Source organism: Artemia franciscana, chromosome 17 (genome assembly GCF_032884065.1).
Source record: "Artemia franciscana chromosome 17, ASM3288406v1, whole genome shotgun sequence".
NCBI lineage: Eukaryota > Metazoa > Arthropoda > Branchiopoda > Anostraca > Artemiidae > Artemia > Artemia franciscana.
Window position 1 is genome coordinate 27,426,585 of NC_088879.1, and position 22,935 is coordinate 27,449,519.

General features: G+C 34.7%; 1 protein-coding gene across 1 annotated transcript; it reads left to right on the forward strand.

The window, feature by feature from the left end:
• The first annotated feature begins 44 nt into the window (after window positions 1–44).
• On the forward strand, window positions 45–21,041 carry LOC136037523 (protein roadkill-like). Its single transcript, XM_065720244.1, has 6 exons — window positions 45–445; window positions 3,029–3,116; window positions 5,066–5,243; window positions 8,310–8,479; window positions 11,038–11,180; window positions 20,008–21,041. The coding sequence occupies exons 1-6, from the start codon at window positions 45–47 to the stop codon at window positions 20,150–20,152; spliced, it is 1,125 nt and encodes a 374-aa protein (XP_065576316.1). The 3' UTR covers window positions 20,153–21,041.
• The last annotated feature ends 1,894 nt before the right edge of the window (window positions 21,042–22,935 follow it).

Here is a 22,935-nt window from a genome sequence, read left to right on the forward strand (position 1 = left end):
ATCAAGTCAGGAGTTAAGCAGATTTGTGTTCTATCCCCTTTTATATGCATCATTTTGATGGATTTTGTCTTAAGAAGCACATGAAAGGCAATGAGAGACCACTGAATCAAATGTCCTTGAAAACTCTTCTAGACTTAGATTATGCTGACGATTTAAGCATACTAGATGGAAGTGTGAGCAAAATGAATGAACTTGAAGAGGTTTTGCGAGTTCATGGTGCTAGAATAGATTTGAAAATAAATATTAAGAAGAATAAGTCCCTAAGGCAAGGAAAAAGTGAAGATGAAAAGGGGACGCTGGGCAAGGAAATGATTGATCAGGTGAGCAGCCTCAGCTACCTTGGTAGCACTATTAGTAAAGATGGCGGGGGCAGTGAAGATGTTAAAAGTGGAATAGCCAAGGCTCAGGATGTTTTTTCACAGATAAGCAAACTTTGGAAGAATAGGTATATGTCAGCAAACAAAGATTAGAATATTGGAAGCTACAGCGATAACAGTTGTCATATATAATTCTGAACCATGGGCGCTCCAAAAAGCAAATTAAGATTTGCTAGATGTTTTGCGGAGAAATTGCCTGCGGATTATTTTGAGTACCCGGCTGACTGACTTTATTTCAAACAGTAGGCTGCGCAAAAAGTGTGGTTCAATCCCGCTTTCTGGGGCTATAATGAGAGAAAGGTTGAGATAGCTAGGGCACGTTCTGCGGATGACAGATTGCCGAGGATTGTCCTTTTCGGTCATCCGTCTAGGGCTAAAGAGAAAGCATATCGTCCGCGGTTGGAGTAGGAGGATGTCATAAAGAAAATTTAAAGGAAATCAGAACTTCCTGGGAGGGTGTAAAGAGGGAGGCTTTGATTGGATGGAGGATGAGAACGCATAGCTGTGTAGTCCTCAGTTGGCTTGGTGCTGCAATGAGTTGCTAGTAGTAGTTGTAGTGCTTTACACCTTAGTTTTCCCTGAAAAGTAAAATTTATACCCTATTCTGTTCCTAGGACATTGTATCTTGATACATTGACATCTTGTCCATTTCTACAGCCTGGACGCATTAAAATTATTTTGATTTAGTTCAATAGTAACGGCAATACTAGTAGAAGTAGTAGCAAAATTGGTAGTAATAGTGGTGGCCCTAAAAGTGTCAGCTTAATACTCTCTAGTGTCGCTGGAGTGTTGCTAATACAACCTTCAATAACCTAAATGTACACAGTATGTTTTGATTCAGTTCAATACCCCCCTGACCGTTCCTTGAAAGTCTTGTTAATACCCTTAGCGTTAGCAATAGTATTAGTAGTTGTAACAGTAATAGTATTCACGTTGTCCTTTTAGTCTAGTTCAATCTCACCTCCGCATACCCTGATACTTTCGGCTTAATAATTTAATCCATTTCTGAGATATTACTGACACATCCTTTTGGTAAGCTGCATTAACATAGTGTGCTTTGATTTACCCTAATATCCCATTTTAACAGTTCCTGAAAGTTCCAGATTAATACCAAAAGCCTTAGTAACAGTATCGCTAAAAGTAGTAGCAGTAGTAGTAGCGCTACTACTACTTGTAGTAGCATTTTTATTGGTTGAAAATACCATTCAACATGTCCAGAAAGTTTCAACCTAGTACTCTGAACCGTCCTTGAGAACGTGCATACACATAGTATTTCAACTTAATTCAACATCCGCTTCAATATTTCCTTAAAATTTCTCCTTAACATCCCTAGCCTTATGATTTAATAATCTGCATCGACATAGTGGGTTTCAATTTAGTTTAATATCCTTTTCAGCATTCCCTGAAATTTTCACCATAATACCCTTAGATATAGCAATACTACTAGCAGTAATCGTAGTAGAAACAGTAATAGTAGTAGAAGAGGCATACAAATTTTGCCTTTTGGTTAGTTTAACATCCCCCACAACAAACCCTGTAAGTTCCAACTTCATACTAAAAGTCGTTCCTAAGATATTGCTGATGTACCTTTGTGGTGTATGCTTTCATTTAATTCAACCTGTACCTCAATTTTCTCTGAAGTTTTCACCATCACCTTAGCCTTAGTGGAAATAGTAGTTACAGAAGTAGCAGCAGAGGTACTAGTAGTAGTATTAGCAGCACTAGTGGTAATATTAGCTATCACCTCTCTCACTACTTTTGGCTCATCAGTTGCGATCTGTTCAGTGCTTCCACAATCCCTGAATTTTCAGGGGTTTTCCCGAAAATCTCGCAAAAATGGAGCGGCAAAAATACTTGGGGCTAGAAGCGTCAAAGCTTTAAATCTGGCTCTGTCTAAGACTACAGAATGTATAACGATGATTTTTACAACAAGCGAGATTCTACATTCGTTTTCCTCTGTTTAGTTGTGATTGTATATCTTTTTCAGGATGCTGTAAAACGGGTAAAAAACGAATATCAAATTGTATATTTTCGACCATACAGATTGAAAAAAAATATATATATGTGTGTCTGGCTTACGATTTCTCTGCGGCTGATTGAAGCATCCAAACTGGTTTTCAGTTTGATCAGAATACGAATCAAAAGGCCATGATATTGTAACCGCTTTCTCGTTTACTCTCAAAGAGAATGTGACCTCGATTCATGAGGGAGTTTGTTTTCATGCTGCTGGAAATAGGTGTTGTTTTGGCTTTGCTCGGGTCGTTCATTTGGGGCTATTGGGTCATTTTTCTATCAGATGTTTGTACATACTTTTTGTATTGCTTTTCAAATTTGCCATGTGAGTTGTCCTAAACTGCACCATATGCCGCTAACTTTTGGCTCGTGTGTCTTATTTTGCCTTCAATATCTTTCAATTTGGTCAATATAAACCTACCAAAAACATTCTTCTATGCATATAGTGTAAGGAAAATATACTTTAAAAATATATGGAAGAACAATGGGCGTTTTTAATTTTTGTGGGTGGAGCTGAGACTGATTGATGAAATCTTCATCTAGCGTTCAAAATTTAATAATTTTGCGAAACGCAATTAGAAGCTAGACATTCTAGAATTATAATACGTTCTTTAGAAAAAAATTACTTTTAATTGCAGCCGGAAGTTAGGGGTTGCTTGGAAGTGGCGTTATTCAATCTTTGACCAGCTTCCAGTACGAATGGTTTGTTCCAGCCTTTCTGATGTGGTAATTCAAAAGACGTTACGTTCCACAAATTAAATTTTACAGCAGAGCGGAAAATAAAAAACATTTTTCATGTCATTTGACTGGACCAATTGTTTGATATATACATATATATATATATATATATATATATATATATATATATATATATATATATATATATATATATATATATATATATATATATAAAGGCTCATTGTGAAATTATTTCCCCTTTTAATTGTGTATTTTTGGAAAGCCTAGACCTGAAGTGAAGGGGGGGAGGGTGAAAAAATTTATCTTCGATATCTGTCCTAGCTCGGACAGGTATTGGATTATATTTAAATAAAAGCACTGTTTTATTTAAATTATACCCTTTTTTTCTCACTTAAATTCTGTAAATGGAAAAGCAATGTGATCTAGCAAGTTATTTCTGAACATGCCTGCCAATTAACCCGACTTTTTCAGGTCAATACTCAAAATGTTACTTCTGAAAACGCAATAAGCTAAAACCTAGCTCCAAAACTAGACTTTTTTTTGAGAATTAAGCTATTCTGTTTTTATTTCCCCCTAGGTTCAATTACGAAGAGAGTAAAGCATACCCCAGTATACACAACTTGCCGCTAGAGGCGGTTTTAGGGGGGCTGGCATTTGCCCCAGGTGCAGGAACTATAGGGGCGCAAAATTTTAAATAAATAATCTTAACGGTTATAACCATTTTCTAATTCTTGAACATGTTTATTAAAATAAATTAGAAAGCGCAGTTGGCAGTAACTATAAGCCAATTGAATTCTAAATTTAATTTTCTATCGTATCTTTTCCTATAAAGAGTAAGAAAAGTCAGATTTAAGTAAATTAAAAATTATGATAATAAATAGAAATTCTGTTAAAATTTGGCCTGAAAATTTTTCAGAGACGGGGCTAACCAAGCTTTTGCTTAGGCGCATGAGAGGCCTGAACTGCCACTTCTTGCCTCGTACCTTTGGATTTTTGTTACTTTCTTGAATGATCACCATAATTAGGGATGGTACGATGTCTAAGTTTTTGTTCCTATTCCATTCCTTTGTCCCAATCTGGGAACAGGATCTTAATTTGAAAATTTATCTACCAATGTGTCTTATCAAAAAAAAACTTTTTTTTTTGAAGAGCTCCTTGCCGTTTGTTGAGAGTCCAAAGGAATGTTCACCCCTGAAACATTTTTAAACCACGTGAGTAGGATAAAAATTATTCAAGCTACCATGATATAGAATGGTTTGAGTTGTTCTTCACAACTGCGTGCCCGTTAGGATGCACATAAAGAAAATCACTTGTCAAATAGCCTTTCCAAGGTTTGAAAAGCTCCTACATTTGCTGTCCTCAAACCTTGTATTTACATTTTCAAGATTTTGAGAATATTGAAAAATACAGATTTTCCGTTTTCGGAGCAGGGGAATAAATGGATATAGGCCACAGTATGTAGTCAGTAGATATTCCCAAGTCAGTTTTCTTCCCTTCTTTTCTACTCAGTTTTCAGCTTGGCGTAGGTTTTGTAATTATTAGTATGCCTGTAATATGTTTTGCTTGTGGAAAACGGATAAAGTCACTTTTTTACTCCTGCAAATACTAAATCTTATCTAAAAAAGTCAAGCAGATAGAAAAATTTTGACTGCGCCATTGCAATTGCCGTGTCATAGTTGGGGGAGCCCGATCCTTAACTCAAAATCGACCCAAAATGTGTGTAGGTGCTAGGTTTTGGGCAGACAGAAGCCAATCTTTGTTTGGGTTTTTTTTTGCCCTTTTTACTTGCTAACCCATAAAATTACATGAATATGAATGTCCTCTTAGCGAAGAACAAGGATCATTTATAAATTTCGTAGTTTTATCGGCAGGTGTGACTGCACTGTAGCTTGGGAATAAGACTCGATTTAGAATTGATGCATTTCGAAAATCTATTGATATGACAACATAATCAGCTGTATTTATTTCATTTTTAGGTGAGCGTTGTTGCCGATAGTGTCCACATATCTGGTCAATCAAATGCCATTCAATTTCGAGTTCCTGAATGTCGTCTCTCGGATGATTTAGGAATGCTTTTTGAAAACCAAAGATTTAGTGATGTTACACTTTCCGTTGGAGGGAAGGAATTTCAAGCACATAAAGCCATTCTTGCAGGTGAGGAGTAGTAACATTCTTTGCATCAAAGGTGTCAATGATACTGCTTACAGGCCTTGTTAGGTCTGTTGAGCTTATGATGTGATATATGATATGGTACGTTGACAAATTTGCCAAATTGACATATTCGACAATTTGACAATGTTGACATTTTTGAAACAAAGAGAATCATCTCCAACATCCTCGAAATATTACGGATTGTAGCACTAAATGTTACTCACACGCTTTTATTAACATTCTCAGTTGTTGTCAGACGCCAACTAGATTTGATGAGTGCTTCTGTTTTAATTTGACGCTATTTTATATGAAATATATTTTTATATTGAAATATATTATATTGAAATATATTTTTATATGAAATACGCCTTTCACTGAATTCTGGTCTACAAATGCATGCTGAAAGAAGCATTGGATTTCAGACATTTTTTACAAGGGTTTTATGTCTGGATATTTTTAATAGATTGTTTTAATACAGAGTTTTAAATACATTGAAATTTTACATCTTAAAAACATATTATTTTAGGTATGTTCTAAAATGAAGAAGAAAAATATTACATAAAAAAACGAGGATAATTTCAGCCATTAAAAACAGAAGGGTAAATATACAGATATTTTGTTTGAGACTCCGCTCGAATGTCCCCCCTCCCGGAAAAGATTAAGGGCAAACATGAAAATAAAGATTAAAAAATAGGGCAAAAAGTTCCAAGGACAAAATGAAAATAAAATAAACTTATTGTTTTATTTTGCACCTGGGACTTTTATCCCTACTTTTTTATTCTTTATTTACTTTTGTGCACTGTCGGTCAAGCAGAGGTCTTGACCGAAATGTCTACATATTTATCCTTCCCCTTTTCACCGCCAGAAATTATCCTCGCTTTTCTTCTTCACTTTTTTTTCCATTTTGTCATGCATAGTCATTGTGTTCTTGGACATTATTTGCTAGTATGTGCTTTACCACGTACTCCAAGCTTCTATGACGCAGAGAAATTTCAGTAAGAAGCAACCAGTTTTTTGTCGTTGGTATATTTAGCACATAGAAATATTCTTGCACAGCTGACAGAGTAAAGAAAATAAAGCAAACAATTAACTAGCAAATTTATTCTAAGCACATTTTTCGAATAATTTTGTACTAACGAAAAAAACTGACAAAAAATAGGGACACTGATTTTACTGATGTTTTAAACTTTCTTTATAAAAATGAACTGGGAAACCCTGCTACTGATGCTGTCAGAAGGCTTTATTCCCCATCGTAGTAAATTTCTTATCTTGGTTAACTCCTTAGCTATCCTTTTTGTGAGGAATAAGTTTAATTTTTCTAAGCAGTTATGCAAAAAAAACCCGTTAAAATGAATAAATCGCAAAGAAATTAGGTTTTCTCGATTTATCCTTTTAGCTGAGCAATGACGCAAATAAAGCAGTGTTCACATGAAGGTTCAGCTAAACTTGTAAATACACTTGAACCACCCCCCCTCTCCCTAAGTGCAAATGACGAATATAGTGACGAAAGAAGCTTCCTGGTTGCAAAAACCTGAAATTTTATGTACAAATTCGGAGACTGGAACTGGATGCCTAGTCGTTACTCATTACTGGCTGTTCAATTACAAAACTTTTTGTGTGAAAGGAAAGTGTCTGGACAGATGCAAGTCTAACTAGGCGCCCATGTGAACGCTAATTAAAATAAAGCTAATTACTTATTGGTAGTCATTCCTACTTAGGAGTGCATATGTACTTTAATTTCCTAATCATCAGTGATCAAACCCTTTTATTCTGATTGGTTGGGACTTGTCAACAGGATTTAGGGGGATTCGATACCTTAAAGGCTGGGCTGGATCTAGGGAGGCTAGAGGAGGCATGTGCCATGGGTGCCAAAACCAGCCTAAATTGTAATATTTATGGGCACAATTGTAATATTTACAGTATAGTTATGTATAGTATTTATAGCTTTTAAAGGAACAAATTATGCAGAATCGACTATCCATGTTTTTTCTTATGTATTTTTGTGCAATCAGATTGTTTATGAACAAAAATAAAAAATCAAAAGCTTCTGTAAACCTGATGACTGGCAGTCATTATGATTGGTTGGGACTTGTGAACAGGATTTGAAAGGGTTTGGTTCTACCTTAAAGGGTCACTCTGTCTCGTCATTTTGAAACTTTAATAGTTTGTGTGACCAAACTATTTAGAATTGATCGGGTGGTCTTGCAATAACTTGTAGAGCTTGAATAAGAGATCCAAATAAACGACATAAAACTAAAAACTGACACCTACTTTTCCGGAAATCTTAGAAACGCCACTTAACTTCTCCTGTTTTTTGTCATGAATAGAGATATTTAGATTTAATGAAACTTACAACATTAGGAAGTATGGATTTAAAGGTCAGGAAATAATAAACGAGTAATTTGACAGATTCGGGAGTTCCCCGTTATTCTACCCGCTAAGATTGAAAACCTTGTTGGAACAGGATGTATACTATTTATGTACTATGTACTAACTTATGTACTATGTACTTACTTATGGTTATGTACTAACTTATGTTGTACACTTGTAACTATACTTACTATGTAACTATACGACTATGTAATTATACTTACTATCTACTAACTTGTGTACTATGTACATAGTTATGTACTATGTACTAACAATAAGTTATGTGTACATTCAATAGGCAGTGCTTTGCTTAACAATTAGCAATAGATTATATATTTTCTTTGTTTTAAACTAGCTTTTCGATTTACAAACATTTAAGATCTATATTTTTTTACCGAAAGCACCTTGGGAGTCACCTGTGGTGTTGCAAAATTTACTAATGATCTTTGACGGTCTGCCTACGCCGAGACTCGCAAACGGATTTTAAGGTTTTGAATCCCCTTGACTAGAATGTAACCATGAATTATTAAAACAGCCTTAAGTATCGGTGGTTCCCATACTTAAGTTCTATACAAGCCTTTTTAGCTTTATAGACTACTAGAGATATGAGGGGGGGGGATGTGCGTTTATTTTCAAAATATCGGTCAAATATCTTTTTGTTTTCTTCTGTTCATGATGATAAAGCTGGTTCTATTTCAGCTCGGAGTCCAGTATTTGCTGCTATGTTTGAGCATGAAATGGAAGAGCGACGCTGTAATCGGGCGAACGTTGAATCTGTCGTCTTTAGAGAAATGCTAAGTTTTGTCTATACAGGTAAAGCCACCTGTTTAGATCGAATGGCAGACGATCTACTAGCGGCTGCAGATAAGGTAAACCTTCGAGGGTTTCTCATTTCCAGTTCTAATGCCTGCAGTCTATTTAAATAAATCGGTAAAAACAGATTGTGAATAAGTATAATAACAACTTGAAAGGTTTGATGTTGTTTATTGAATTTGGACGAACTGGAGTCTTTTCACCTGCATTTTAAGACCAATTTACGAGTCTGAGAAGTGTTTTGTTAATTTTTTGGAGACGTTTTCTTTATTCCTGCATTTTTATGACCAATCCATGAATTAGAAAACATTTTTGATGGAGAGGGGTTCTAACCCGATAACCCGGGCCCTCCACCCCTCCCTGGATATAAGCCCCTTTTCTGTGCACAAAATCAGTGTGTTTGAATACCAGGTTTTGATCTAGAAATCATATAAGATCATGCTACCACAAGCCCCGGTGGGCTGAATTTGAATTTTGGGATCAGTAAATAAAAACAGGACCAACCAAAAAGCAACTGAACTCGATACACTGGAGTGAAAATATTCTACCTCCAAATGGGCTCCGAATGAAACTATCATATATCCAAAATCGTTACTTTTCAGGAATGCTCTTGAAATTTTTAAGATTGTTTTTCCAGTACTTCAAAAAGAGGTTATAAGAGAGCAACCGAACTTTACAGCTTCATTTGTAATAAATGGCTTTGTAACTATGAAACTATCTCAAATCTGAATAAAGACTTCAGGAAAGCAACTTTGCAACATAGGATAAGAAATAAAAAGGTGATTTGGAAGAAATCTAGCTGTGTGGTACCAATTCCGACTGCAAATTTAGATTCAGCTCAAAATTTGGCATAAAATAGATAGTTTCAATCGGAGAACACTTGGAGGTGGGATGGTTTCAACCGGAGCCTGTTTGGAGCTAGGATAGTTTCATCCCAGTGTAGCGAGTGGAAAGAACCAAAGGAATGTCAGCATTAGAATTGTTAGAATGAAAATCCATTCGTTTGCCATTATTCCAACTGAGATTGGTCAAAACATAACAAAAAGATAAAAACAAGTTGCCTAAACCACAACAAAAAAATTGATATTAGAACGTTTGAAAAGGACATTAATAAAAGGAAGGGGGAAAAACAAGCGAACAAATACAAAACAACGCAGCTCCTGTTGCAAGTAATAAGAAGACGGAAACTAGCAGATGTTTTGTTTATTTGTTTCTGTAATGTAGGGGACAAAGGCTTTTTTTTTGTGTGGAGGTAATATTTGGGTTACCCCTTATCTTCGATGTCTAAAGGCAACATTTTTAATTACTCTCAACAAAAGTGAATAATTGTCAAGTTTTACTTGGGGGATTCGAAAGTAATAAATTAATTCTTTGTTGGCTCTTTATCTAACTTAAAGCGTGCTTCGCGGACTTTTTGTCACCTCTCGCTTTGCATGCTTCATGCAATATTAGTTGTAATAAGCTGTCATAATTGGTCATAAGTAAACTTATGTAACTATTACTAACACCAATCAATAATATGATCTACCTTGTTCAAACTTGAATTTCAAATTCCACTCTTATTAAAACACAGATCAGATTAAGAAGAGACCTCTCCCTCATCTCCTAACGTTTTTTCTCCCTTTTTTAAGCTAGAAATCTGTCTATGATTTAGGATTTTTAAAAAATTAATAATAAATAGGAAAAAAAATAATAATTACCATGGATAAATTTCTTTCAAGATCATCTTCAACCTTTTTGTTGTATTAATATCATAATTTTAAAAAAATAATTATTTCTGTTTGATAATTTACGAAAATAATTTTTATTTTATTGTCAGTAATAATCTTTGTTTTTTCAGTGTTTGTTTGTATAAAACTTTTCTCTAGTTTCCCTTTAATTTATGTCTTACCCGAATTTCATAGTTTTTGAACTCTTCTCTGAGTTATGTTTCCCTGTAGGATTCAATAGGAATCTTAATTCAAATCAAATTCACTAATTCCTGCTTTAAAATTTCAACAAAAAATATCGTTCACGTTCCTTAACTGTGGCAAAAGTCTAGAAAAAAGTATAATTATAAAGGTACCCCTTTGTTATATTAGTATATAATTATTATCGATTACAATTATATATAACATATGATTATAAAATTGCTTCCATTTCTTTGAAGTAGTAGTAAAGAAACAAAAAAAAAATCGGTTTTTGCAAGATCCATATCCCCCATAATAGAGGCCTGAAAATGTTTTTTGATTTTCTTACAGTTCGAAAATTTTCATGTTAAATGTAATTTATGATAAATGTAATTTATGATAAATGTCATTATTTTCGGCTTCTTCTGGAAAGACAATTTAATTACGAGTAATCTTCAAAACTATCTATTCATTTCATGGATAATCTGAATTCATGTGTCTAGCTGTAATTAATACTTTTGTCTTAATAAAAAATTTTTCTATTGCAAGATTATTGTTTTAATGATTATTAATGCTATCAATAATGGTATTAATGATATTGATCATGATATTAATGAATGTGAATTAATAAATTAAAGACATCAAACATGTGGAATTATATCCTGTCCCCCAAATTGAATTGCATAAGTTCTTTAATTTATTAATATTTCCTCTTTTTTTTCTAGTATGCTCTTGATCGATTAAAAGTAATGTGTGAAGAAGCCATAAGTTTGAATTTGTCAGTAGAAAATGTAGCAGAGGTCCTAATATTAGCATATTTACATTCAGCCGAACGGTTAAAGGCACAGTCTATAGACTTTATTAACACGTAAGTTGAGTTTGTACACTCCGTTCTTTCTTTTGTGAAATAATGGCGAAATTCGCTTCTGTGTTGTTGCTGAGAGGATTGGCTATTTCACTGTGCATTCTACTTTTGTGGTTTGTGTTATGGAGTAGTATGTTCAGTTTGATTATTTTCTTTTATTCTTCCTTGATTTAAAAATGCTCTCTTAATTTATCTAGTTTTATTTTATATTGTTTCTTTTCCATGCTGAGTACGTCTTGTTTATACAGGTCATTTTCCCAAAATTTTGTTTCTTTTCATTGTCTATGGGGTTTGAAATTTTTTTTTTTTAAGAAATTCATTTCAGTTTTAAAATTGCGCCATAGGTGTAATAATACGACACGCATAACATATTGTTGTAATAGCACAATAGCTGTGCTTGCTCCATAAATTATTACAATTAATTGCAATAGACTCTGTTGGGCTCTGGGTAAGCCTCAAAAGTCCTCATGAGCTTTACGCACTTTCACAAAATTTTAAGGAACAGGAATAGATGTGGCATATAAAGCAATTTGCATGGCATGACATGGATCTTTATAATTGGGAACCTAACTTGTTTAGTACTTGCTAGAGGGTGTCCCAAATATTATATCTCAAATAATATATCATGATAACTAGTTGCCTATGACAAAATAAATAATTATCTCTGACGCAATATGCATTTTCTTTGCGATCCTTGTATGCTTTCGCCTAAGTTTTAATGAATATGTATATGAATTTTCTTAAATTTATCTAATGTTTTTTATTTAGTGAACTATAATTTAAAATATAAAACGAAACGTAAAGTGAAGTAATGCAAGTCCTGAAGTGGTGTTGTTGATGTTCTGAATTTTGAGACTCTGACTCAGCGCATTTATATAAAATTATGGCGAAATAAATGTAATAGATTACGTTTAAACTATTTGCAAACTTCAACGAAAAACTTGATGTTTAAGTTACATGTTGGGTAAATAATTTCTGAGACCACACTGGCTAAGTGTGACAAAACACAAAATCGCAAAGGAAAGAAGAACGAGGACAATAAACAGTGAGTGACAAAATTGAAAAATTGTGCAGACATTCCGGGCAGTTCATTGAGTCAGTCACTGAGGATGGTCAAGCGGAGGTCTTGAACGAAATATTTGCATAATTTTCAATTCTTTCACTGGCTTTTAATTGTCCTCGTTCTTCTTTTCTTTGCAATTTTGTGTTTGACATGTTGGGTAGTTCTGCAGATAGGGGAGGGGTTGCACAAAGAGAAAGATGTGTTGATTTTACAAGCACTCGTGTCTTCAAACTTTTGAAACGTAAAAATTCGGTTGAATGATGATGTATCTTATTGAACTGAAACTGTGACGCCTTGTAGATTATTTTCTAACTAAAATTTATCGTTTGGGTACTGGCATCAGAAAGTGTGTCACCATTGCCACGCAGAGGCGGTTTTATGGGGTATCCAGGAGACACTTGTCCCCGGGGCAGAAATTCTAGGGGCGCAAAATTTCAAGCAAATAACTTAACGGTTGTAATCATTCTGGCATTTTCAAAACTTTGTCTTAATTAAAATAAAAGAGAGGGCGTAGTTAATAAATGAAATTAATTAATTAATTATTAAAATGAATTAAAAAGTTAAATAATAATAGTGAAACTGAACAACCTGGACTGTCAAATGAGACAAGACGCAAAAAACAAAACTTACATGTGTTATAAATGATAATTCTTAGAAAGAAAAGAAAGTTTTTGTCCCATCACCTGAACAATTAACAAATCTAAAACCCAGAACATCATGTATATCTAGGTCAATAAGGGCAGCTAAAGCAAAGGGCATTAGTAGATTGTCTAAAGTTATGAAAATACAAAATGAAGAAGCATGAAAAACGGGGTTAGAAGATAAGCGATAGCGAGAATCAAAACGTGCCAAAATTAAAAATGATAGCTATAACGATTGGGTTTTGAATTTTGAGATGGATTAATAACAAAAGACAAGCCAAAGCAAAAGTTAAAGACCTAATAAAAAAAATTTGATTTTACAAAGGTGCTAATTCTCATTTCAGGCCATTTAAAGTGTATCAGGGGTTGATTGATGAAAATGAAGCACAGATAAATGTCCTTAGAAAACTAGTTAAAGTGAGAATCGCAACATCTAAAGAAAATGCATGGAACAGATGGCATCGAGAATCACATTGAATTGTAAACGAAATTTTTAAGAGTGATCTGGTTGGAAACTGGAAAAGATGTATTTGTTATCTATCACGTCATAAGAAAGGTGTGGAAAAAACTTTCTGAGGTAAAGATGAACAAAAATGGACAATGGAATCTACGGTTGGAATGCAAGAAACAGCGATGACCGGCCACAAAAACGATCTAAATAGGTCAGGACTTTAAGAGAGAAATCTTCTTTTTCACATGGTGGCTCTATCGAACCTGTGATGACGCCATGACATCAAGAAAAGGCTCAAAATGGCTGCGGTTAGAAGACAAGCGACAATGAGAATCCATATATAGAAGCGACAATGAGTCGCCAATAAATATATATATATATATATATATATATATATATATATATATATATATATACATATATATATATATAAATATATATATATATATATATATATATATATATATATATATATATATATATATATATATATATATATATATATATATATATATATATATATATAAAAAGTTGTCTGTCTGTGTGTCTGTCTGTGGATCAGGTGACGTCATGTTTCTGTGTTGACTGACGTCATGAAATTAGTTGTCGTCATTTTTGCTTTGACGGTGACGTCATTCAAGATATTTAAGACATATGTTCACGTAGAAATCTATTAATGTTTAAGTTTACAATGACTGATGAACTTACCATGGCAAAAGCCGATGAAGATGCTCAAAGAGTCTATGCCAAAAAACTTGCTGCTGATAGAGAAAGTCAGAAAAGAAAGCGTGCCGAGGAACTACCAGAGCAACGCGAAAGCAGACTTGCTGCTAAAAGAGAAAGTGAAAAAAGAAGGCGTGCCGAGGAATCAAAAGAACAGCAAGGAAACAGGCTTGAGGCTGATAGAGAAAGAAAGAACAGAAAGCGTGCCGAGGAATCAAAAGAACAGCAAGGAAACAGGCTTGAGGCTGATAGAGAAAGAAAGAAAAGAAAGCGTGCCGAGGAACTACCAGAGCAACGCGGAAGCAGACTTGCTGCTAAAAGAGAAAGTGAAAAAAGAAGGCGTGCCGAGGAATCACAAGAACAGCAAGAAATCAGGCTTGCTGCTGATAGAGAAAGTAAGAAAAGAAAGCGTGCCGAGGAATCTCAAGAACAGCAAGAAATCAGGCTTGCTGCTGATAGAGAAAGTAAGAAAAGAAAGCGTGCCGAGGAATCAGAGCAACCTGAAAGTTATCGCCGTGCATTCAGGTACAACCCAGTCGATGATTATAGCTTGAGTAGATGTGTTCAAATCGGGACAATGTCTAAAATTTGTCCCTATTGCAAGGCCTTGAAATTCAATGGTGAAACAATGGGAATGTGTTGCGCCTCAGGAAAAGTTAAACTTCCTCTATTGGCTGCACCACCAGAGCCATTGAAGACTTTCCTTACTGGAACTACGTCAGAATCTAAGCGTTTTTTGTCAAAAATCAGAAAATACAACTCATGTTTCCAAATGACGTCGTTTGGAGCCCAAATCGAAAATCCAGATCAATTTATGTCTACTTTCAAAGTAAAAGGGCAAATTTATCATAGAGCAGGGTCCCTTCTACCATTCTCAGGCGAGAATCATAAATTTTTACAATTGTACTTCATCAGTGATAGAAATTCTGAATTGAATGCACGTTGCGAAATTTCTCCCAACGTTGAAAGGACAATCGTTTCCCAATTGCAATATCTTTTCCACGAAAATAATAATTTAGTGCGTCTGTTCAAAACAGCCATCGATTTGATGCCTACTGATACGCATAAAATTGTTATTTCCGCTGACAAAACGCCTCCTGGCCAACATGTGCGTAGATACAATGCTCCAACTATCGACGAAGTGGCAATCGTTATGGTCGGTGATCAGTTTTTACCTCGAGATATTATTCTTCATAAGCGAAACGCTCAGTTGTTAAGAATTGCTGAAACTCATCGATGCTACGATGCCCTACAATATCCTATCATTTTTTGGGATGGAGCCGACGGCTATCACTTTAATATTAAATTGATGAATCCAGCCACTAACAAAGAAATGAATAAGAAATGCAGTGCAATGCATTATTATTCCTATAGACTAATGATTCGGCAGGATGAAGAAAATTATATTTTAAAATGCCGTGAATTGTTTCACCAATTCGTCGTTGATATGTATGCTAAAATTGAATCAGAACGTTTGCTATATATCCGCCTGAATCAGACCAAGCTCCGCTCTGAACAATACATTCATTTGCGAGATGCAGTTATAAATGACGTTAATACCACAAACGTTGGAAGATTAACAATTTTACCTTCGTCATATGCTGGCAGTCCCCGTCATATGCATGAATATGCTCAAGATGCTATTGCGTATGTTCGTCTCTATGGTCGTCCAGATTTATTTATTACATTTACATGTAATCAATCTTGGGACGAGATACTGCAGCTTTTACTTCAAGGACAATCGGCGGTTCATAGGCATGACATTACGGCCCGTGTCTTCCGGCAAAAGTTGAAATCACTGATAAACTACATTATAAAACTTGAAGTGTTTGGGTCAGTGGGATGCTGGATGTACTCAGTGGAATGGCAAAAACGAGGTTTGCCACACGCACATATACTAATCTGGCTACATACAAAAATTACTTCGAACGAAATTGATGATGTGATTTCCGCTGAAATACCTGATAAAAATGTCGATAAGGGGTTACATGATATTATTGTAAAAAATATGATACATGGACCTTGCGGTGCACTGAACGAAAATTCACCATGCATGGCCAAAGGAAGGTGCACAAAGCAATATCCTCGACTTTTAGTATCAAACACAATTACTGGCAATGATGGTTACCCACAATATAGAAGAAGATCTACTGAAGATGGCGGTAAAACAGCAATAATAAAGAAGCGTAACGGTACCACCATCGAAGTAGATAACCAGTGGGTTGTTCCATATTCCCCATTATTATCAAAAACATTTAATGCACACATAAACGTTTAATACTGTAACTCCGTAAAGGCAATCAAATACATATGTAAATACGTCAACAAAGGCAGTGACATGGCAGTTTTTGGCTTTCAGCCCGAAATCAAAGATTTCGATGAAATCGTACAATATCAGGCTGGAAAATACATAAGCAGTAATGAAGCTGTTTGGCGAATTCTTTCATTTCCGATACATGAACGTAGTCCAGCTGTTGTTCACTTAGCGGACATTTACAGAATGGTCAACGTGTTTATTTCACGGAAACCAACGTGCAACAAAGAGTCCTGAATCCACCGGATACAACATTAACAGCTTTTTTTTCGCTTTGCAAAAATGATTCTTTTGCAAAAAAACTGCTGTATACTGAAGTGCATTCGTATTACACGTGGAATACTAAAAATAAAGTATTTGAACGTCGAAAACAGGGTAAGTCAGTCGACGGCCAACCTACCATCTTCAAAGATACCACGATAGGAAGACTCTACACCGTTCACCCCAATCAACATGAATGCTTCTTTCTACGCCTGCTTTTGGTGAATGTACCCGGTCCGACATCCTTTGAGTATTTGAGGACTGTAAATGGTACTATACATGACACTTACCGTAGTGCATGCAGAGCTCTGAATTTATTGGAGAATGACCAACACTGGGATAACTGCATCAATGACGCGTGCGAAACGTCAACCCCAAGTCAAATTCGTGCATTGTTTGGCATCATTTTAACAACTTGCTCTCCATCAGCTCCTACAGAGTTATGGGAAAAATATAAGTCAAAAATGTCCGAAGATATACTCCATCGAAAACAGTTAGAGACGTCAGATATGACTTTTGATTTTACATCAGAAATTTATAACTACACTTTAGTTGTTATAGAAAATTTGTGCGTACGTATGGCAAACAAACCTCTTCAAGATTTGGGAATGCCTTCACCTAACCGTATCGCTGCTGTTTCGACATGTGTAGAATTGGATCGTGAACAAAGTTACAGTACGAGTGATCTATTGTCGTATGTACAAAATAACATTTCCAAGTTAACGTCGGAACAAAAAGACATTTATGATACGATAATGCATTGTGTCGATAACAACGTTGGAGAAATTTTCTTTTTGGATGCGCCAGGAGGTACTGGTAAAACGTTTGTGATAAAACTGATTCTGGCATCAATTGGATCAAAAAATGATATAGCGTTGGCAATTGCGTCGTCCGGAATAGCCACAACATTGCTGCCTGGTGGAAGAACTGCTCATTCCGCTTTGAAATTGCCTCTGAACTTGCATTCTACAGAAACTCCCACGTGCAATATTTCCAAATCATCTGGGATGGGTAAAGTATTGCAGCAATGCAAACTTATTATTTGGGATGAGTGCACAATGGCACACAAAAAATCGCTCGAGGCTCTGGATCAATGCTTGAAAGATTTGCGAGGGAAGTCGAAACCCTTTGGCAGCACATTAACATTGCTTGCGGGAGATTTCAGGCAAACATTACCTATAATACCTAGATCAACTCCTGCAGACGAAATGAATGCTTGCCTGAAAAATTCTAATTTATGGGCACACGTAAAAACATTAAAATTAACTACAAATATGCATGTCCGATTGCAAAACGATGACTCTGGTCAAACATTTTCAGATCAATTGCTGGCAATGGGAAACGGAAAGCTCCCAGTAGACTCAATTTCAGGACGTATACAACTACCTGCTGATTTCTGTAATTTAGTGACGTCCAAAAATGAATTGATTGAAAAAGTATTTCCGAATATTCTAAAAAATTATAAAAATAATAAATGGCTAAGTGAAAGAGCGATTCTCGCACCCAAAAATATAGACGTCCACGAAATCAACAATATTGTTTTGACCAAGATTCGAGACCAGGCAGTCTTTTACAAGTCAGTCGACACAGTTTTGGAACCAAATGAAGCGGTTAATTATCCATCTGAATTTTTAAATTCCATAGATCTTTCAGGGTTTCCACCACACGTGCTACAACTAAAAATAGGCGTACCAATAATACTTTTAAGAAATATAAACCCACCAAAGCTTTGCAATGGCACTCGACTTGCCGTAAAAAAAAACAATGGAAAACCTAATAGAGGCCACAATCTTGACAGGGCCTTTTGAGGGTGAGGCTGTTCTTATTCCTCGCATTCCCATGATTCCAACGGATCTGCCTTTTCAATTTAAAAGATTGCAATTCCCAATTCGATTAGCATTTGCAATCACCATTAACAAAGCTCAAGGTCAATCATTAGAAAAATGGGGTATAGATCTTAATACTGATTGTTTTTCCCATGGACAATTGTACGTTGCATGTTCGAGGGTCGGTAAACCTGACAATCTATTTATATGCAGCGACAATTGGACAGCGAAGAATGTTGTATATTCGCAAGTTTTACGCAGTTAATTTGTATTTTGGAACCAAATGAAGCGGTTAATTATCCATCTGAATTTTTAAATTCCATAGATCCTTCAGGGTTTCCACCACACGTGCTACAACTAAAAATAGGCGTACCAATAATACTTTTAAGAAATATCAACCCACCAAAGCTTTGCAATGGCACGCGACTTGCCGTAAAAAAAACAATGGAAAACCTAATAGAGGCCACAATCTTGACAGGGCCTTATGAGGGTGAGGCTGTTCTTATTCCTCGCATTCCCATGATTCCAACGGATCTGCTTTTTCAATTTAAAAGATTGCAATTCCCAATTCGATTAGCATTTGCAACCACCATCAACAAAGCTCAAGGGCAATCACTAGAAAAATGCGGTATAGATCTTAATACAGATTGCTTTACCAATGTACAATTGTATGTTGCATCTTTGAGGGTCGGTAAACCTGACAATCTATCTATACGCACAGACAATGGGACAGCGAAGACTGTTGTATATTCACAAGTTTTACGTAGTTAATTTGTATTGTATCTATCTATCTATATAAAAACAAGTTGTGTGTATGCATGTTTGTTTGTTTGTAAAAAGAGCGTTTGCATATGACTTCATTATTAGTACATACGGCTTTGTATATGGACAGACAATGGGAAAGCCAAGAATGTTGTATATTCGCAATTTTTACGTAGTTTGAAACACATATATAAATCTATCTATATTCACAGGTGGGACACAGGGACACAACTACAATGGCGCGTAACGACTTACGCGCGCGGGGGGGCTTGGGGGGCGTGAAGCGCCACCCCAACAGCTAGTATATATATATATATATATATATATATATATATATATATATATATATATATATATATATATATATATATATATATATATATATATATATATATATATATATATATACATATATATATATATATATATATATATATATATATATAAACATATATATATACATATATATATAATATATACATCATATATATATCATATATATGTCATATATATATATATATATATATATATATATATATATATATATATATATATATATATATATATATATATATATATATATATATATATATATATATATATTTTATTTATATGTCCAGTATAGGCTTCTAGGTGGTATATAAAATGCCTAGAGTGACTTCAGGAAAACAATCATTGATATTCTGCCGAAGAAAGTATTTTAGGTTTATCTTATTGTCCCTCCACTCTGCAGGGATGTTCTCTTTGGTGTTTGTTTCATTTCTCTTTTATTTGATTTTCGTTTTTTAGTCATGCAACTTATGTAATGGAGACATCCGACTGGAAGTCAATGATACAGACCCATCCACATCTCATTGCAGAGGCCTTTCGGGCTCTAGCCACTCAGCTAATACCACCAATCGGCCCACCTAGGAAGCGCCTGAAACAGAACTGATATCAATAAAATTGGCAAATTCTGTAGAGGGCATTATATTTGAATTACCACAATTCTTCTCTATAATTTGATGTCTTTCAAAAGTGTAGAACTTTTGTAATTGTTTCAGTGTGCTATTGGCATGTGGATTATGATAGATAAGATCAAGTTAAGATGATGATTTATCCACCCATTTCTTGTTTTAACTAGTTTTGTTCCGCTTTTTCCTTCATGAACGTACAAATGGAGGACTTTACGATCTCTTTTTTTGCGCAGTGATTTTTTTTGTGAATTTTGTGTTTTTATTGTTCGTAATTGTTTAAAAGAGTCTATACAATTGGATTGACAAGTCTAGATTTTGACTTCAAAGTTCATTTTATAGTTGATATTTTAGACCTGGATTTTTCAACCAGTGCTCCATAGATTCCCAGGGTTTCACAGAAGTTTCGTAGATGCTCCACGAGACAGATTGAAATAAGATGCAATCACACAAACCACGAAGAAAAACATAACAAAGAAAAATATCGTTCCTGGAGAGGTTTTATGATACATTTTATTAGTTTTAAGAATTCTTCAAGACAAAAAAGGTTGAAAAAGACTGGTCTAGACAATTGCTAGGGTTAGATTCTCCACTTTACGTTTCTTTATTTCCATTCTCCATTTTATTTTCAAATTCTGACTTGATATAGAGGAAGTGATCCTGTTTTCTGTTCTTCTTTGTTCTTTTTTTTTTGCTTCAGATTTTCTATACTTTAAATTAGAGTTTGCATGAAGAAGCCTTAGTTTTGAGGATGGTTATTAAAAATGATTAAGAGTAGTTTTGAAACAAGTGTTAATTAATATTTCTTGGAGAATAAAATGAAGAAAGATTTTTTTTTTTCTTTTTTCTCACAGCCTAATGTAACATGTTAAAGATGCTATACCGGCTGAGGACGTTACACGGGGGGGGGGGGGGCGGTCATTTATCCCATTTGGTATTCTAGGAGAAAATTTTTGTGAACTGTGTTTGGAATTTTTGAAATTCTGATCCTTTGTCAAAGCTCTTCCTGTAATGTCTCCCAACAATATTTTTGGTTGATACCCGTGTTCAGATCCATCCATATTGCAGTTGTAGTATTTCTTGTTCTGGTAAAATAATTCAAACTACTTGTGTACGTATTTTCTTTAGCAGTGTAGTTACGTGTTTCTTAAAATTAAAACCAAATTAATAATTTTACAGGAAGCAGGGGAAAGTTGCATGCTTCAAAACCGAAAAAATAGCCAAATTATAAGAATTGCTGTGTAGATTTGATACTGACGAAAGCTTATTAGTTTGCCGAATAATAGGATAGTAGATACTGCTTATCTCGAGGTGTTGAAGGATAGAAGGAAAAGTTAATGAGCTATGCATGGAGGTAACATTAAATGATTGTGAATTGTCTAGTGTTGGAAATAAAGGAATGGAGGTAGGACTGAAGATTTAAAATCTTGCAATAATTGGTAAAGGGTATGTCGTAAGATCAGAATATCCATAAGTACTAGTGTGAATTCGTGGTCTCAACAACCTTTTGTGTTTACCAGCAATGGAAGGAGGTTTTGGGTTATACTAGTTATTTTAAAGCGGGTTTAAATGGTGATGAAATTAAGTGGTATATGGCAGGCAGTGGTAATTTTCTAGTTCTTGGGAAAAGAAGTAAATATTTAGGAAGGGCAAAGGTGATGGATAGTCTCAACTCATGCGAAATGAGTGGAGAAACTAACGAGAATCTCCTTGACTTGGCTCTTTACAAAAGCTTAGGGTTTAAGGTAGGATTTTAAAAAATAAGACATAGTAAAATGCCTGCTTTTTTTTAGTTATGATGATAATGGCCAATTAAATATATTACAAGATACATTAGGGATAATGTTTTGTAAGTTAGGGAAAGAGGGAGTCCTTGTAATATTTTTGCTGGATTGTTCGTCTATGGGTTGAAAGTAGTATTATGTTTGTTGCCATGGCTCTGGCTTTTTTGCATTGAATATCTATTTACATTTATATCTATCACAGTTTTTGTAAATGAAAAACGAAACTAAAATTAATTAGGTTTGATATAGAAAAAAAAAACATACCCTTTTTATAATAAAAGGTATCCTTTTTAAAAGGGTTTCCAGTGGCACCCCGGGTGTAAAGGTGTAAAAAATCTCTAAAAGTTCCCTTGTGGCAAGCCTGGGTTGAGTGTGGACTAATTGATGCCTTCTGATTTTATTTGAGGATAATACTGCCAACATTAAAGATAATTTTCATAAATTAGGATGGCTTGATGAAACGTTAAGTCAGAAAGTTATGTTTATTATCTCTAATTATTAATACTTACTTGTTTGCAAAGGGTAAGGGACAAAGAAAACTAGAACAAAACTTTAAAATTCATTGTTTGAATACCACGCTGTTACTCATCTTAAAGGTGATTTTACCGACTTGAGAAAATTTTTCGCTTTAAATCCGTTCCGTAGTAGAAGTGATCTAAATATTTGCCAAAATGGTGACAAATGCTTTAATGAAATGACATAAAGTACAATTCCGACGGGGAATTCATCTTATATCCAACCGCTACAAAATCTTATATGCGACAAAATAATTTAGAAATCCAAATTATTTGCAAAAGAAGCCTTTTATTTCAAATTAGACTATCTTTGAGAATTTTCACTTAAGTCACAAGTATTTTATCCGGTAAAACCATCTTATCGTTCAAGAAAACTTCGGAATGTGTTATTGGTATTTTCAGGGAAACTAAGACGGAAAACTGAGAAACAAGGAGCATTCTATATTACCTGTTTTAGTTAATGTA